Source organism: Sinohyriopsis cumingii, chromosome 10 (assembly GCF_028554795.1).
Source record: "Sinohyriopsis cumingii isolate HCF-2022 chromosome 10, ASM2855479v2, whole genome shotgun sequence".
Lineage (NCBI taxonomy): Eukaryota > Metazoa > Mollusca > Bivalvia > Unionida > Unionidae > Sinohyriopsis > Sinohyriopsis cumingii.
Genome location: NC_142970.1, coordinates 352,982 through 367,643, shown reverse-complemented (window position 1 = coordinate 367,643; position 14,662 = coordinate 352,982). Strand labels below are relative to the sequence as shown.

At 36.5% G+C, this 14,662-nt stretch overlaps 1 protein-coding gene across 3 annotated transcripts in view; it reads left to right on the top strand.

The window, feature by feature from the left end:
• The window catches only part of LOC149789476 (uncharacterized), a 287,180-nt gene that overhangs the window by 53,667 nt on the left and 218,851 nt on the right, over nucleotides 1-14,662 (top strand). For all 3 annotated transcript variants that reach the window (XM_089971479.1, XM_089971480.1, XM_089971478.1), the window contains exons 10-11: nucleotides 9,149-9,256; nucleotides 12,731-12,834. In XM_089971479.1, coding sequence (XP_089827605.1) covers nucleotides 9,149-9,256; nucleotides 12,731-12,834 — 212 coding nt within the window. The remainder of the gene's footprint in view (nucleotides 1-9,148; nucleotides 9,257-12,730; nucleotides 12,835-14,662) is intronic.

Below are 14,662 nucleotides of genomic sequence, written 5' to 3'. Positions count from 1 at the left end.
ATCTAATTCCACCATCACTGCTGCTTGAGTGATTAGATCCAGTATTGCGTTCACTAACTGATGTTATTAATACCTCTCTGTCATCAGGGGAGTTCCCATCATTTTTCAAAACTGCCATTGTAAAGCCTCTGCTGAAGAAACCAACACTGGACCATAACGATTTAAAGAACTACCGCCCAGTTTCTAATCTCCCATTCATATCAAAAATCTTAGAAAAGGTTGTTCTATCCCAGCTTGTATCTCATCTGAATTCAAACAGTCTTTTTAGCAATGTACAATCTACATATCACCCTTGCCATAGTACTGAAACTACTCTTCTAAAAGTAGTTAATGAGATTCTCTCTCCTTTGGATAGCGGAAAGATTACAGTCCTCACCCTCCTTGATTTGTCTGCAGCATTTGACACAGTAGACCATGATATATTACTTCACCGTCTCCAGCATGTATTTGGCATTCATGACACAGCCTTACTGTGGTTCAAGTCCTACTTGGTCAACAGGACACAAATTGTGTCTGCAAATGGAATACACTCCAGCCCAGTTGATCTATGTTGTGGTGTTCCACAGGGGTCTGTTCTTGGACCGGTTCTCTTTATTCTATACACTCAGCCACTCTCAAGTGTCATAGATCATCATCCAGTGTCTCACCAACTGTACACTGATGACACCTAAATATACAAATCTAGCCACCCAACTGAAGTTGATGCTACCATCCAAGGTGTAGAGAGGTGCATTTCTGATGTGAAATCATGGATGACATGTAACAAGCTGCAGACGAATGGTGATAAAACTGAGGCCATTCTGATTACAGCACAAAGACCTTCTTATTCACATCCTTTACCTCAAACAATAAATATCACAATCAGTATGAAACCTAGGTGTTACTCAGGACAGTACTCTCACATTGTACCAACATGTCATGAACATATGCAAGGCTGCATATCTTGAGCTGAGATGCATCAGCTCCATTTGCAAATATCGTTCAGTTGATGCCACTAAAACACTTGCATGTTCATTAGTACTTTCAAGACTGGACTATTGTAACTCAATTCTGTCTGGTTCATCTCAATATCTACTCCAGAAGCTTCAAAAAGTTCAAAACACAGCTGCTCGGATCATACTTAGAGTACCACGGTCAGAGCACACCTCCCTGCTGTTCTGTACCCTACACTGGCTATCCATTCGATCCAGAATCAAACACAAAATTTGTTCTTTGTGCTTCGTTTCACTGATGGACTCCAGTCCAACATACCTATCCGACCTCACCTATGTGTACACACAGCAAGATACTTACGCTTCTCTTCTGACAATCGTATACTCATTATTCCCACTATGAAATCAAAGTCACATGGACAGCGTTCTTTAGCATACCATGGACCAGCAGCATGGAATGAATTGCCCACTGAACTTAGACACAAAGACACAGAGATCACATTCAAGAGTGCTCTCAAAACTCACTTATTTCTACTGTAAGAACAAACTGAAAGACCTAATAATGTTTCCTACCTTAAATATTCTTGGCATGTTTTTTTTATGTTTTCTAATTGCATGGTGTTTGTGTTTGTAATCATATCATTATATATGTTTTGTATCTTATAGGTGTTGTCTAATGTTGTAAAGCACTTAGAGCTTCTTAAGATTAGGTGCTATACAAAGTCCTCATTATTATTATTGTTATTAATATTTCAAATATACAAAGGGCAATAACTCTTGCATGCTCTCTTGTTGTAACCACCAGGTGTCTCTAGTTGTTAGCTTCACTGCTGTACATAGCACATGTTGTACAGTTCATCCTCTGACATTCCAGGTTGTATGCATTATTTTTTACAATTTATGCCAATTTTTGAGTGATTTTTGTCACCTTGCAGGACTTCATCTTTTAAGACCCCTGCCCCACCATGCTGTCATTGACTTGTTCAAAGCCATTATGAGTTAGCATGACTTCAGCATTTTTTGCTTACTCTGTTCATTTCAGAGTTCTTATTACTGAAATTCTATAATGCTGCTTGATATTTATGCTTGTTTTATTAGCTATTCATGTTGTTTTAATGAACTTGTGGTTTAATTATTAACGAAGCTTTTGTGCTTTAGTTCATAACAGGGTCATAAGATGTATGATACAACACTTTCACTACTCTGTTAGGTATGACAGTGTTTTAGCAGATTAGTAATTTCAAATACACTACTACTTAATGCTTTAATTTTTGTTTCTGTGTCATTTCATTGTGGGCACCAGCAGTCCAGACATCCCAGCATGGGTACCTTTTCATTGAAATGAACCAACCAAATAGTTCATGTGGGGATCTTTGTTATAGATCCATCATTCTAGCTGCATCATTGGCATCTTAATATTAGAATACCAGAGATTTCAATGAGAAAACGGTCAATTCAGCCAGGCCTTCAGTACCAGTGATTGCCTGACTATCTTGTATACTGCCACATGCCACTCATATCAGCTGGCAATGCCAGCTATGCCATACTTTCGATTACTCATTCTCTATCCTCAGACATGAGCTAGTGACATTGACAAATATGACCAGCTGGAGTTGTTGATGCCACTGGGCATAACTTAAGCAAAACTACAGCTACAAGCCAACCCAGTCAAGAACCCAGGGCACAGTAAGTGCAGCAAGACACTGGCAGATTTATCTTATTCAGATCTGACTATGGAGCAAACTGAATTCAGTTTTAAAGCCTCCATCAAGGAAATCTGTAAGGTATTGACCATTTCTGAATGCTCTCCAACCCCCTTCCACCATCCAGGATACAAAGTCAAAGCATCACTTTATTTGGTGGAGGAGGAAGAGAAATGCCATCTTTATGGCTCCTTCCCCATTGGCAAAGATTAAAGAGATTAATGACTGGCTTTCAAATTGGATTGGTGACCTGGGCAATCTTCTCAGAAAGCCAGGTTCAAGTGACTTTCTCCTCTCGCTGTCATCAGATGCACTCCAATGCTTTCAGTATGGACCTTCCAGCTCTTGAGTGGCCGAGTGGTCTAAAGCGCTCACCATTCCGGATCACTGCCATCTCACCTCTGTCTGCGTATGTTCGAGTCCAAGGCTCGGCTAGCATGGGTACGTGGGAAAGCCTGCCAGTAGCTTCTCGTGGGTCGGTGGTTCTTTCCTGGGTTTTCCAGGGTTCTTCCTCCACCAGTTATACTGGCTGCCATATATGGCCTATCTTGTGCTGAAAAATGGCATTAAACCCTAGAACAACAACCAGCTCTTGACAAGAATATTGTAGCTGTCTATCTGTCAGCTCCACTGTGGCAGTCTTCCAGCTCATTGAACAATCCAACAAATAGCCATGCCTGGGACATGACAGCAAGGATCACTGAGCAGCTGACCATACTATGACCAATATCTTGATGGCATGGGTCAATTTAGACCTGATCTGATGGGATGCATGTCTACAGTCAACATTGCTTAAACCACACCATAATCTTCTTTTCGGACAACCTCATTTGGGTCTGTGTTGCTTTTTTTAAGGAAGAATCAAACAAGTTTGGAGGCAAGCAGTTCATGAGCTGCCTCTCCAACTTGATGCTCTCCAAGCACAAATGATTTAATCCTCTCAGCCCCCATCAGTACAAAGGAATGCACAGTGGCCACAAGACAGGATTTCCTTAGTCAGATATACACCAGTACTGATCCCATAGCTAATGCCAATAGACCACAGCCTTACCTCCACTTTTCTAATGTCAGAAGCATGTGGGAGCCAGGTGAATGGCCTCTGCACATCAACATTCTCAAAATAAAGGCTGTCATCAAAGCCTTTCACTTCTGGGAAGATCAACTTTCAGGGAAAATGGTTCTCAGTTATGTCCAGTGTGGTGTTCTATCTCCTCAGACATAGGAACCAAATCTCCTGACCTGTGTCTTCTGAGTTTGCAGTATTTATGTTGATGCATATCAACATACAAATTAGACACATTCCCTATCTCTCAACATTGTAGCGGACACTCTGTCCAGGAGATATCAAGTCATTCACATGGAATGATCTCTCAATCAATTGGTCTTGACTTGGAGCTGCACACTGGGGATGTTCGATGATCTATCTTTTTGCAATGAGGTGAAATTATAAGTTACCCACCTTCATTTCTTCTATTCCAGACACAGAATCTTGGGTTGTGGATGCATTGTCAATCAGTTGGGAAGGGTTGTGGGCCTTTGCATATCCTCCCACAGTCCTGATACAAAAAAAACTAATTCAGAATAGCAAGATGATTCTAATAGCCCTCTAAGATGGAACAAGTCCTGGGTCACTGATCTACTTGATTTGTTGATTGATCTGCCATGGTAGATCCCAGCCAACCTGAATCTCCTCATGCAACTATGGTTTAGGTGTTCTATCCCTACTCAGACCATCTTCTTCTGCATGCTTGGCTCTTATTCAGACTGTCTTGCAAGACAAATAGTTTTATCCTTTGATTGTGGAGAGAATTGTGAGAGCAAAAGGGCCCACCACTCTGAAGGCTTACAAGGGAAAGTGGAGCATTTTCAGGGTCTGGTGCCAGACCATTATTGGAAGCTGTTGGCTGGCATGCTGAGTGAATCTTCTCGTGTTTCTAAGAGAGTTAGCATCACAGAGGCACACATTGGATCTGGTTGCGCCCATGCCAGCAGCACAGTCACCAGACCCAATCAACACAGCCTGTTAGCTTTGCTGGATTAGCCAGTGAAATTTTGTAGATAAGAAGAATTTGACGTCATCTTCTTAACCGAGCCACAGATCAAGGAACCCCAGTCTGTGTTGTTTATTTAATTAGGAAAATGGGTTATTGTTGACTTGGTGGAATCAAACTATTCTTACCCAGAAGGATACCAGAGGTAGAGGTCAGATGCTCGGCATCTCCTCCTTATTACTTATTCTTGTAACATAATGTGATTGGGGAATCAGTGTGAAGGATAAAGCAAATTTATAAGTAAATTGTGTTTCTCCAAGAAAACCTATCTAATCACATTAGTTAAAAACCCTCCCAACCACCCCACCATTTGAGCATGCTTATTAGCATCTGGTGTTAGCAGTGTGAAGGGGAGGTAAAGGTCAAGAGTTACTGCCCTTTGACAGTTTGAAATAGGATAAGACGATTTTCATCTTTTAGTAGGGCTGGATTCACAAAGTAGCAGGCTGATTCCTAACCTATTGTGACTGGTTATTATTCTCAGAGAAATATAATTTACTTATAACTCTGCTTTCAGGCAGAACTCAGATCTGATTAGTATAGTATTATATCAGCTGATTCATTTAATTTATAGACTTCATCAAATATGCTGTTACAGCTTATGTCATCAAGAGCTTTAATGAGCTTGTTCTGCCCATGTTGATGAGATTAACTGGATGTGATATTTTTGTTCAGAGATACTTGATCATAATACAAGTATGGCATGCATTTTACAGAATTCTAACATCTTTACATTTTATATGTCAGGGAATGGTGTCTTTTATTTGGAAGCGTTTTATATCCCACATATCTCTGTGCAATTAATTCTTCATTTTTAGACATTTTATCTTTTGTTGGCACCTTGTAGCCACTATTGTGCCCTGGTGCCATAAAAAGCTGCATATATACATGCATATATACCTCTCTGAAGTTATATCCTTGGAATTATAATCCATTGTATAGATATTCAGCTAAGCTCTACCACACAATTATAATCCATTGTATGGAAATTCACCTAAACTCTACCACACAATTATTATCCATTGTGTGGAAGATATTCAGCTAAACTCTACCACACAAGTATAATCCATTGTATAGAAATTCAGCTAAGTTCTACCACACAGTTATAATCCATTGTATAGAAATTCAGTTAAACTTTCCCACACAGATATAAGCCATTGTATGGAAGATATTCAGCTAAACTCTACCATACAATTATAGTCCATTGTATATAAATTTGGCTAAACTCTACCACAGAATCATTATCCATTGTATAGAAATTCATCTAAACTCTACCACACAATTATAATTCATTTTATAGAAATTCAGCTAAACTCTACCATACAATTATAATCCTTTGTATGGAAGATATTCAGCAAACTCTACCACACAATTATAATCCATTCTATAGAAATTCGGCTAAGCTCTACCACACAAATAGAATCCATTGTGTGGAAGATATTCAACTAAATTCTACCAACACAATTATAAACCATTGTATAGATATTCGTCTAAACACTACCACAATTTTAATCCATTGTATAGATATTCAGCTAAACTCTACCACACAATTATAAATCCTTTGTGTGGAAGATATTCAGCTAAACTCTACCATACAATTATAATCCATTGTATAGAAATTCAGCTTAACTCTACCACACAATTATAATCCATTGTATAGATATTCAGCTAAACTCCACCACACAATTATAATCCATTGTATAGAAATTCAGCTAAACTCCACCACACAATTATAATCCATTGTATAGAAATTCAGCTAAACTCTACCACACAATTATAATCCATTGTATAGATATTCAGCTAAACTCCACCACACAATTATAATCCATTGTATAGAAATTCAGCTAAAATCTACCACACAGTTATAATCCATTGTATAGAAATTCAGCTAAACTCTACCATACAGTTATAATCCATTGTATGGAAGATATTCAGGTAAACTCTGCCACACAATTATAATCCATTGTATAGAAATTCAGCTAAACTCTACCACACAATTATAATCCATTGTATAGATATTCAGCTAAACTCCACCACACAATTATAATCCATTGTATAGAAATTCAGCTAAACTCTACCACACAGTTATAATCCATTGTATAGAAATTCAGCTAAACTCTACCACACAATTATAATCCATTGTATAGAAATTCAGCTTAACTGTACCACACAATTATAATTCAGTGTATAGAAATTCAGCTTAACTCTACCACACAATTATAATTCATTGTATAGAAATTCAGCTAAACTCTACCACACAATTATAATCCATTGTATAGATATTCAGCTAAACTCCACCACACAATTATAATCCATTGTATAGAAATTCAGCTAAACTCTACCACACAATTATAATCCATTGTATAGATATTCAGCTAAACTCCACCACACAATTATAATCCATTGTATAGAAATTCAGCTAAACTCTACCACACAATTATAATCCATTGTATAGAAATTCAGCTAAACTCTACCACACAATTATAATCCATTGTATAGAAATTCAGCTTAACTGTACCACACAATTATAATTCAGTGTATAGAAATTCAGCTTAACTCTACCACACAATTATAATTCATTGTATAGAAATTCAGCTAAACTCTACCACACAATTATAATCCATTGTATAGATATTCAGCTAAACTCCACCACACAATTATAATCCATTGTATAGAAATTCAGCTAAAATCTACCACACAGTTATAATCCATTGTATAGAAATTCAGCTAAACTCTACCATACAGTTATAATCCATTGTATGGAAGATATTCAGGTAAACTCTGCCACACAATTATAATCCATTGTATAGATATTCAGCTAAACTCTGCCACACAATTATAATCCATTGTATAGAAATTCAGCTTAACTGTACCACACAATTATAATTCAGTGTATAGAAATTCAGCTTAACTCTACCACACAATTATAATTCAGTGTATAGATATTCAGCTAAACTCCACCACACAATTATAATTCAGTGTATAGAAATTCAGCTAAACTCTACCACACAATTATAATTCAGTGTATAGATATTCAGCTTAACTCTGCCACACAATTATAATCCATTGTATAGAAATTCAGCTAAACTCCACCACACAATTATAATCCATTGTATAGAAATTCAGCTTAACTGTACCACACAATTATAATTCAGTGTATAGAAATTCAGCTAAACTCTACCACACAATTATAATTCAGTGTATAGATATTCAGCTTAACTCTACCACACAATTATAATCCATTGTATAGATATTCAGCTAAACTCTGCCACACAATTATAATCCATTGTATAGAAATTCAGCTAAACTCTACCACACAATTATAATTCAGTGTATAGAAATTCAGCTAAACTCTACCACACAATTATAATTCAGTGTATAGAAATTCAGCTAAACTCTACCACACAATTATAATTCAGTGTATAGATATTCAGCTTAACTGTACCACACAATTATAATCCATTGTATAGAAATTCAGCTAAACTCCACCACACAATTATAATCCATTGTATAGAAATTCAGCTAAACTCTACCACACAATTATAATTCAGTGTATAGAAATTCAGCTAAACTCTACCACACAATTATAATTCAGTGTATAGATATTCAGCTTAACTCTACCACACAATTATAATCCATTGTATAGATATTCAGCTAAACTCTGCCACACAATTATAATCCATTGTATAGAAATTCAGCTAAACTCTACCACACAATTATAATTCAGTGTATAGAAATTCAGCTAAACTCTACCACACAATTATAATCCATTGTATAGAAATTCAGCTAAACTCTACCACACAATTATAATTCAGTGTATAGATATTCAGCTAAACTCCACCACACAATTATAATTCAGTGTATAGAAATTCAGCTAAACTCTACCACACAATTATAATTCAGTGTATAGATATTCAGCTTAACTGTACCACACAATTATAATTCAGTGTATAGAAATTCAGCTTAACTCTACCACACAATTATAATTCAGTGTATAGATATTCAGCTAAACTCTACCACACAATTATAATTCAGTGTATAGATATTCAGCTTAACTCTACCACACAATTATAATTCAGTGTATAGATATTCAGCTAAACTCCACCACACAATTATAATTCAGTGTATAGATATTCAGCTAAACTCTACCACACAATTATAATTCAGTGTATAGATATTCATTTGAACTCGACCTTTATATTTAATAAACCTACTGGCAATTCAAAATGTTTGAACTTTGAAGTTTAGATCTTTCATAAGAGTTCTGTAACCATTGGTCTGAAGCATTGAATATTATTTACATACTATTTGTTCTTTTTGTTTTTTAAATCACAAAAATGTACTTATTTTCATGACGTTTGAAATTTATTAATCAAATGTAGCAATACAAAACTTCTTAAAGTACCATATAACCTGTCATGACAGTTGTGGACACTAATGTTGGTAAATGTTTCTGTTTCAGAGAGGGCCCTCCTTGAGAACCCCACAAAGCGGAATGAAGCTGTCAAGATGGTCTTGGAACAGATTGATGAATCCATTGCAAGTATAAAGAGCAAAATTCTCAAGAACTGTAAGTCATTTTCAGATGGTAATCTGAACCTGCTGTTGTACAGTTTGTATTTATGTCTTGTTGCTTACAGTAGAAAGATATAGTTGTTTCTTTTCCTGTTTTATTGTGTCATTAATGTTAGGATTTTATGTCCAAATTTTAAAATGTCATTTGACACATACATGATACCAGTATACTCAAAACCATTGCTTCATCTAGAGACAAGCAATCAACCAGTGTTGTAGCACAGATGTTAAATCATCTGCATTTGTAAAAAGACTGTTCTGTATACTGGGTACTGGGATTGCAGCATATATAATCAATAAATATATAATAGGTGATCTTATATATATATATATATATATATATATATATATATATATATAAACTAGTTTCTAATTTGCCTTAGTACTTTTGACTCTGAATGAGTCTTTTTGAAAGGCAAATACAAAACAACAAAACAGAGACAAGACAAACAACAAAAACGAAAATCATCAAGGTTACAAAACTTTACATGCCTATTTCTAGAGGAATAAAAGCTTATCAAGATCAAATTTCAAATTTGTATCTTCTGACCTGTCGGGTAGTGCAAAAAACAAAACAAGACAAGTGGCTATATATATATATAGAGAGAGAGAGAGAGAGGGGCCATGTTGTTTATATATATATATCTTAGGAATGGAATGGCAAGGAAATTTTGCTGGGTCCAAGTCATGCCCTAAGTAAGATTATGGTTATAAAGTGACGAATGCAAGGTATAAAAATTTCATATATATAGAATATTACATGGTGATCAAATGTTCTGGCTGGAACTGAACAAAAAAGACACCTAATTATGTATCACAAGACTAAATGCCATCCCTAATGCATATCCCCAAACACTAATTTTATGTATCAATTTTCCGGACTTCTGTCAATCTTGTGTCCACAAATGTAAATTAGACTTTCTGTAATAAAATTACCTGTTGATAGGTATATCATTTCTTCTAAAACATTTTCTCTGCAAGAAGGTTTTGTTTTTGTTATAATCAGAGGATTCCCCTTAATTAAATAGCAGCAATAGCTTATCCATAGCTATCGTTTAGCTTTCTTGTTGTGCCTCCCAAAAAATGTACTGTCTGTTTGATCAGCATACATCCTCCCTTAGAGTGAAGAATTGTCAGTATTCCTTATGCAACTCACATTGTCCTTGGTATGTCATGTGAAATACAAGCACAGTTCATCCTTTTCAAGGATGTTGATTTGATCAGATGTGTGCCAAATTCACCTAGGAAATGACCTGTAGCAGTGTTTATTTAACTGCAGTTGCAGCCTGGCCTGTACAATAATTTATCTCCGATGGTGTTACATTATCCATTCGTTTTTCAAATCTTTATGTTGTAACCTTTTCCCCTTGGTTGTTGGTTCCTTCAGGGACTTTGGGTTACTTTGTGTACACCCACAAGGGTCAGATACACTTACTTTCTAAAACATTTTATATCTAGGTACTGGTAAGTCATACTATGAAAAGAATAATGACAGCTTACTCAGTTAGCTGCTATGTGTTTTTCCATCTAGCTTGACATTGAAGGAACCACTGACATTGAAGAAACCACATCATATACAGTATCTATACTAGATTTGATTCAACACATTGAATTTTTTCATATTGCAATTGTATTTATGTATACTTCCTTTATTCAATAAAAGTTGTATAAAAATCTGAGAACTCTCTTTCTTACACAGAAAAAAAGACGTAAATTTATGCTACTTTTTAATACATCTATAGAGAACATGGATGTACTTCTTACAATCAAGGTGAAATTAGAAATATTTTTATTTATTTACTATATAAAGGAATAATGTAAACACAGTCTCTGGGAAAGTGTGGCCACAAGATATCTTCTTGGGACATCCTAATGACTTGGTGACACCCACACACAATCCCCATCTCAAGAGTGTCACCGATGATGTTATCTCCATTCTAGTTGATACTACTGAGTTTAACATGTGATTGAGGAAATTGCCGAGAAGTTTTCAACATGCCAAAATATTAATCAACCACATTGAGGGTGGGCCGTTCCCTCCTCAATGTTGTAAACTTTGGTCTCTTACATCCCCCAAAGTGGCCCACCAGACCTACCCAACTTGATGCTGGTGTGACCAAGATGGGTATTTCAAGTGGAGCCAGGGAATGCCTTTCATTAAAAGACACTGAAGCCATCAACTGCTCATTGCCATATTTCCTCCTTATCACAAATATCTTTGGTTTTGCTGAGACCAAGAAGTTTTTCAATTATGGGTCCTACTATTTAGAATTTCTTCCGCACCCAGAGTTTTCACCTGAGTTATTGGAATAGCAACAGGATGCCTCCAGTTACTGGGATTACCAGTTCTCCAGTATTATGATGACTTACTAATCCACAATGTTCAAATTCAGCCCCTTCATCAGGATCTGTACCGCTGTTGGTCCATGGTAAGTCAATTAGACCTTTCCCCCAACTTCAAGAAATTGTAACTCAATCCATCACAAGACTTCAGTTACTTGGTGATGAATTTCCTCACAAACCAGAACTTAGTCCAAGTTCCACTGGATTGGAGAGATTGAATCCTGGCTCTGTTAGAGATGCTATGAGCAGAAACATCTTTGCTCGACTGGATCTGTCCCTTGCGGGAACCTTTGAATGACAGTGCCAACTTTGTTATATTAGGACCTCTTCATATGTTACCTATACAGTTTCTCCTTTTGACAAATGGAAACCTTACAAGATTCTCTATCAACACTGATCTCTCTAGGACCAACATTTCATCACCAATTGCAGTGGTTAACAGATTCATGATTGGAGTCCCCTTTCATTCACCCAAACCCCATTCCTATCTGTTCACTGACATGTCAAGTTCTGGGGCAATCATTTAGAACCAGATGGCATAATTCTACATGGACTTTGAACCCTGTACGAATCATCCCTCCACATAAACAACCTAGAAATGAAGGCTGTATACCTAGCATTGCAAGGGTGCATGGACAGAATAAGGGGTCGATGTGTCATGGTCTCTGCTGACAACTTGTCCATGTTAGTTTATCTCCAACATCACAGAGGCACACTTGCACCTACACATTTCAGCTGCCACATTTTCATGAGGGGTTTTCACCATGGTCAGAAGAGCTACGAGTCTCCCACTGATCTGGGTATGATATTGCTGCTATTAAAATTTAGTTTTTTTGGGGAGTAAAACTAAATGTAATTATGCAATACTTTCCTATAGATATTGTCAAATGCCCTCCTCCCACCCTGCTCTGATGTCCTGATGTAATAGTTATCTTTGCACATAACATACCAAATACAAGGCAAATTGCATGAGGAATTGCATCATACTATAATTCTTCACTCTAAGGGAGGATGTATGCACATCAAACAGAAAGTGCATTCTTTTTTGGCACAATAGCTATGGATGAGTATTGCATAATTAAAACTTGTTTTGCCCCCTCAAATAAACTACATTTCTGTATTTTAGCTTTAGGAGCAGCCAGAAAGCAGTACCAGTACTTGATGAATGTTGCCGATCAACAGACTAATGAATTGAAGGAGAAGGGAAGACAGTACATTGAACTGAATGATGTATGTTAATCGCCACTAATAATACAAGTACATTAGCTTTATTTTTCTACATACTTGATATCTTATTCCAATTTAAATTTTTTATGAGGATTTTGGTTATTTTCTGAAAATTTTCCAGTATTCATTTCATTTACTTTGCCTTCTGTAGGTCAGCAGGATGAAAAATGTGACCACCATTTCATATGATTCAGTTACTTGAATGCGTAGAAAATATTTTGACTTGAAGACTGTTGCAATTCTACAATGCCTATATTGTTACAGAAACAATGATTCTCATATGAACCTTAATATAATAACAGACAACACAATAAGAAGACTGGGATGAGGGTCAAAAGTTCATTTCTAGAACATTCTATGTTGGAAACAAGGTCAGGTCTTTTAATTAAATTGTTAATAAAGAATAAAACAAATATCAGGTAGACTAGGAATATCCAATGGAAAAACAATGTCCTGAACATGTTTAAAAAGATGGACATTATTCCTACCCTCAATTATGGACAAAGATCAATCACACAATGCAAATTAAATATACAATACACCCCCCTCATAAAGAAAAAGAAAGATGTATACAATAAAGCTTTCATTTTACATATTATTCAGATATACATATTGTAACAAGATAACCGGGTGGGATATTTCGGATTAACAACAGAACACGTTTTGACGACACAGATATATATGGTTTAATGTGGTGATTGATATGAGCAGTAGATTATGAAGATGTGTGCGTATTTATAATCCAAATATTGGATCTATTTAACATAAAAACGCACAGTTTCAAAGATGGAAAAAAAATACAAATAAATTAGTTCAGTAAGACTAAAACACAGGATAAATGATTTCACAAATGATTCAATAATGGAAAGATGAATATAGTTCACTCAAATAGTACATGATGTAAGTTTTTTACACATAGTAAAAATGTATTCGCTCAGGTAGCGAAATTATGTCACTAAACACAAGAACGGATATACAATCTATCCTTCCAGTCCTGAATAATACACTGGGTCTTACTAACCCAAAATTAGCATACAGCTAAAAATAGATGTGTGGAGATGCACTCCGTTACCTGTGCACCATATCCGCTCCACAGCTCGTCCGAATCAATTTCACAACTGATATAGACTCCGGACCCTCGGAATACTATGATCACTTGAAATATTAGACCCTCCGGACCCCCTGATCCTTTGACGGCTCTCCAGCTGGGTCACCTTAGTCACTCTGGACACTCCGGACGCTAGACATTAGATGCTCCGGCACCTTAAATGCTCCAGACACACGGATGTTTCTACACTCTGACAACACCGGACACCCCGGATATTCCTACTCTCAGACAACACTGGACACCCCGGATATTCCTACCATCAAAATCAGCCCTACAGCTGGAGTTGTGCGAATCCTTTAAGTAGGCCGCTTGCTGACAAAACCATTAGTATTGTCAAGGTCCTTTACATGCAGTAATGTATTTATACCTTTAGAATTTTCGTTTTGCTGTATCGAAAGCACCTTGCACGTGTGGCATAGGACGAATCGTGCTCACAATTTCGAAATACATAGACCATATATATATTCACCCTCGGGTATCGTTGTACAGCGAAAAGAAACGAAACCCGAGTACATGTATTTAATGAACAACATTTACACCATTCCGTGACAATACCTCCCCCCTAAAAAAAAGTGGTATCACTTATAGAACAATCATGGAATGTGAACAATGAATCATTATTAAAACTTCCAATTTTCAGACCGAACGAAATGATCTGCTAATTACACCCTACTTAAAAAATCAGCTCCCACATTTTCTGACCCTCGAATTGCCTCGATTCGG